The 4,387-nt window shown below is 61.2% G+C and overlaps 1 protein-coding gene across 1 annotated transcript; it reads left to right on the top strand.

Annotated features, from left to right (window-relative positions):
• Nucleotides 1-703: 703 nt before the first annotated feature.
• PACSIN1 (protein kinase C and casein kinase substrate in neurons 1) lies at nucleotides 704-4,167 on the top strand (the record flags this gene model as incomplete). The annotated part of the gene is made up of 9 exons (XM_082329986.1): nucleotides 704-766; nucleotides 1,151-1,307; nucleotides 1,450-1,685; nucleotides 1,851-2,006; nucleotides 2,359-2,534; nucleotides 2,859-2,979; nucleotides 3,062-3,186; nucleotides 3,502-3,695; nucleotides 4,058-4,167. The coding sequence occupies 9 exons, from the start codon at nucleotides 704-706 to the stop codon at nucleotides 4,165-4,167; spliced, it is 1,338 nt and encodes a 445-aa protein (XP_082186112.1).
• Between the last annotated feature and the right edge of the window lie 220 nt (nucleotides 4,168-4,387).

Genomic DNA, 4,387 nt, shown 5'->3' with positions numbered 1-4,387 from the left:
CCCATCCCAGTGGCAGATGCCATGTGGGACAGGCCCAGTGCTTCCCCATGGTAGTGCTGACCGGAGCTGGGGCAGGAAGGGTATGACAAGGATGCTCCTGGCCACCGCGGTCCCCTTTCCATCCCCATGTGGTGCCGCCCATCAGCCCCCAGCCCCATCCCCAGCTGCAGCTCTCGGCAAAGCGGCAAAGGGTTAAGCCGCGCAGCGGGGCCACGTGATGCTCCGGGGATGCCGTTTCTCTGAAGAGCAGGATGGATTAGGGTGGAATATCAGGACGAGAATTTCTTTGGGCAGCTCATCCCCCCTGGCCCTGCCACAGCCTCTCACCCCACGCCGCAGCTCCCCAGGGACACACGGTGCCAAGCCAAGCCCCTGGCCGGTGAGCTCGCCGGTGAGCTCCCCACCGTGCTGCTCGCCACGGTCCTCCCTCCCAGCTCAGCTGGCTTTGGGGGGGTTTGGATGGCACCTTGGGGTGGTGCGTGGGGGCACTGGAGGGCTCTGTGGGTCCGGAGCTGGAATGGGCACCATCCCCATCCCCTGCAGCTGCATGCTTGTCCTGCAGTGCTGCGGGCAGGAGGGATGGGGGTCCCCTGCTCACTCCCCCCCCATGATTCCCTTCTCTTCTCCCCTCAGTGCATGAGGCTGGTGCTTGCCCAAGAGCCACCCAGCGCCCGCACTGACGCCTGAGGCAGCGCCAGGAGCCATGTCTGGTTCCTACGACGAGTCGGCGGCAGCCGCAGAGGAAACAACGGACAGCTTCTGGGAGGTGAGTCCTGGCCGCCCTCTCCTCCCGTGGGGCCCCTGCCACCGTCACTGCATCCCAGGGTGTCCCCGAGGCCGGGGGGGATGGTGTTGCCCTCCCCTCCCACAGCAAGCCATGCCTGCGGGCATCCCTGCCATGGTGGCTCGGGTGTCCCAGCTGGCTCTGTTGGAGGTCTCAACCTTGGCTGTCCTCGAGGGGCGCAGAGCGATGGAGGGGACCAAAAGGAGCTGGGGTTGAGCAGCGCCAAAACAAAAGCTGCATCCCTGCAACCCCAAAGTCCCTCGTGCTCACCCCATCCCCACCCAGGCCAACTGGGGCTGAGCCACGCAGCCCGGCCACAGCTCCCACGCCTGTCTGTCCCCATCCCCATCCCCGTCCCTGTCCCAGGTGGGGAATTACAAGCGCACGGTGAAGAGGATTGATGACGGGCATCGGCTCTGCAATGACCTTATGAACTGCATGCACGAGCGGGCCAAGATCGAGAAGTCCTACGCCCAGCAGCTCACCGACTGGTCCAAGCGGTGGAGGCAGCTCATCGAGAAAGGTACCATGGCTTCTCCAGCGGGAGGCTCCTGCCAGGACACCTGGGTCCCATGGGTCCCCGTGCACCACCACAGCTTCACCTGGTACAGGTGGAGGGGGTAGGGGCTGTGGAGTGACACCCAGCTGTCCCCTCTGCCTGCCAGGTCCCCAGTACGGCAGCCTGGAGAAGGCGTGGGGTGCCATCATGACAGAGGCGGACAAGGTGAGTGAGCTGCACCAGGAGGTGAAGAACAGCCTGCTGAATGACGACTTCGAGAAGGTCAAGAACTGGCAGAAGGATGCCTACCACAAGCAGATCATGGGAGGCTTCAAGGAGGCCAAGGAGGCTGAGGACGGCTTCCGGAAAGCCCAGAAGCCCTGGGCCAAGAAGCTCAAGGAGGTGAGAGAAGTGCAGCATGTCCTGGGGCACCCATGCCATCTCCCAGCTCCAGCTCTGGGCGCCCAGTCCAGGCTGGGAGAGCCGGGTGGCAGCTCCCTGCAGGCAGAGGGATGGGCAGGGGGCTGTGACTGCCACTCTGATGTCCCTTCTCTCTCCTCTCCACAGCTGGAGACAGCCAAGAAAGCCTACCACCTGGCATGTAAGGAAGAGAAGCTGGCAATGACCCGGGAAGCCAACAGCAAGGCAGAGCAGTCCAACACCCCCGAGCAGCAGAAGAAGCTCCAGGACAAAGTGGAAAAGTGCAAGCAAGATGTGCAAAAGGTGCGAGCCGCTGCCCTGCTCTGGGCTCACGAGGCATCGGGCAGGGAAAACCAGTGGAAATGGCCATCACGCCCCGTTTCCCCTCATTCATTCCCATTTTCCCATCCCTATGCTCCTGTAGAAAGGTTGAGGACTTGCAGGCAGTGCTCAGGGGAGTGTGAGCAGGGCAGAGATTTACCCCTGTTACTGGGGCAAAATCTCTCCAGCAACAAGACTGATTTCACCCACAGAGGCTCTTGGCTCAATCTGGGCTCCCCAGCGTGGTGGCCCACAAACCAGACCCTCTCAGCACCTGGAAAGGGCCTCTGAGGTGCTCGAGGTATAACCAAGGTACCCTCCTGCACCTTTGCAGACTCAGGAGAAGTACGAGAAGGTGCTGGACGAGCTGAACAAGTGCACCCCGCAGTACATCGAGAGCATGGAGCAGGTCTTTGAGCAGTGCCAGCAGTTTGAGGAGAAGAGGCTCAACTTCCTCAAGGAAGTGCTCCTGGACATCAAGAGGCACCTGAACCTGGCCGAGAGCAACAGGTAGGTGCCTCCTGCACTGGCTGGGCAGAAAGTGCCCACATAAGGTCTCCTTGTGCTGCCTGGAAAGCAAACCAAGCCCTGGAGGGACCGAGTGCTTCCAGGACAACCCATCCCCTGCAATACAAGGGAGAGGGGTTTCTGGCCAACACGATGGTCACTAAGAGGTGCCAGAGTGGCAGGAGGGCTGTGTGGGAGCCTGGCACCCTCCTGTGCCTCGTAGGAGGTGACACAACCTGGGCATGTCCCTGTCCCACCCCAGCCCTGGGGCACCCTGCGGGGACCCGCCCCCACCTGCAGCACCCCAACCCGTGCCTCTCCTCGCAGCTACGCCAACGTCTACCGGGAGCTGGAGCAGACCATCCGCCTCTCGGACGCACAGGAGGATCTGCGGTGGTTCCGCAGCACCAGTGGCCCTGGGATGCCCATGAACTGGCCCCAGTTCGAGGTGAGGCTGGGCACCCCAGCTGGGTGCTGGCAGCCCCATGGGGCAGCTGGGTGCTCAGGGGCCAGTTGCTCTGTGCTTGCAGGAGTGGAACCCGGACCTGACGCACACGATAACACGGAAGGAGAAGCAGAAGAAGGGCGAGGGGGTGACCCTGACCAACGCCAGCAGCGTGGGCGAGACAGGGGCACCGGCGGGCGAGCGTGGGAGGTGAGGGCCAGTGGGGAGGGGAGATGCCACGGGAAAGACACAGCATTTGCCTGTGCAAACATTCCCAGTGCTGTGGGGACTCCCAAGGGAGTGCGGGATGTCCTCGGTGACAGCCACCACTCTTCTCTGTCCTCCCTCTGTGTCTTGCTGGACACGTCATTAGCTGGGGATCCTGCTCGCTGCAGTCCCCGCTCCCCTGTAACCTCGGGAAAGCCGCAGCATCCTCCCAGGTGTCCGTGGCACATGGTGCCTGCCCACCCCGCTGCCCCCTCGCCCGCTCTGATGGCCCCTCTCCCTCCTTCCTCCCCACCCCAGTGTGAGCAGCCATGACCGCGGGCAGACCTACAGCGCCGAGTGGTCCGACGACGAAGGCAGCAACTCCTTCAACACCAGCGAGGCCAACGGCGGCACCAACCCCTTCGACGAGGAGTCCGTGGGGAAGGGCGTGCGGGTGCGGGCTTTGTACGACTACGATGGGCAGGAGCAGGATGAGCTCAGCTTCAAAGCAGGTACGGTCCATCACTGGTGCCGGGTCAGCCAGGGCTCGTCTGCTGGAGTTGTGGGTCCCACGCTGCTCTGCTTTTTGGTGTAAAATCCCTCAAATAATTTCTGCTTATTCCAGCCCTTCAAAATGTTGAACTGGCAGAAAGAGGAGGGCACAAGCTGAGCTCAAACCCGTGTGGGACTGGAGAGATGTTGGGATGGGGTGCATGAGGTCTCATGGGTTGCCCCTTGCCTTTCTACCCTATAAACCTGAGTGCTAAGGATCAGCCCTAGAAACCCCCAGCAGCTCTGTCCAGGGGAGAAATGAGGGGACAGAAGAGACTCTAACACCTGCAATGAGCTCTCCCCTCCCCACTTTCCCCTCCAGGTGATGAACTAACCAAACTCGGTGAAGAAGATGAGCAAGGATGGTGCAAAGGGCGCTTGGACAACGGGCAGCTAGGTCTCTACCCCGCCAACTACGTGGAGGCAATCTAAGTCTTGTGGTGTGCTCCTCATCGCCGTCAGCAGATAAATCCACCCTCCGTTGTCTCCATCTCTCCACCAGCCAACCAGCCATTTTGCCGTCTGGTCACTCCTCACAGTTAGAGATTCAGACATATTTTCCGACCAAGCTTTTATTTTTTTAAGAGTTGTCTCTGAAGAGTATTTTGCATAGTCGCTTTCTTCTTCTAAGATAACGTGAAGCGAAAGATGA

The sequence above is a fragment of the Platalea leucorodia genome, assembly GCF_965183815.1.
Source record: "Platalea leucorodia genome assembly, chromosome: 19".
Lineage (NCBI taxonomy): Eukaryota > Metazoa > Chordata > Aves > Pelecaniformes > Threskiornithidae > Platalea > Platalea leucorodia.
Note: the sequence above shows the minus strand (reverse complement) of the source record. Positions and strands in the feature narration are given on the sequence as shown.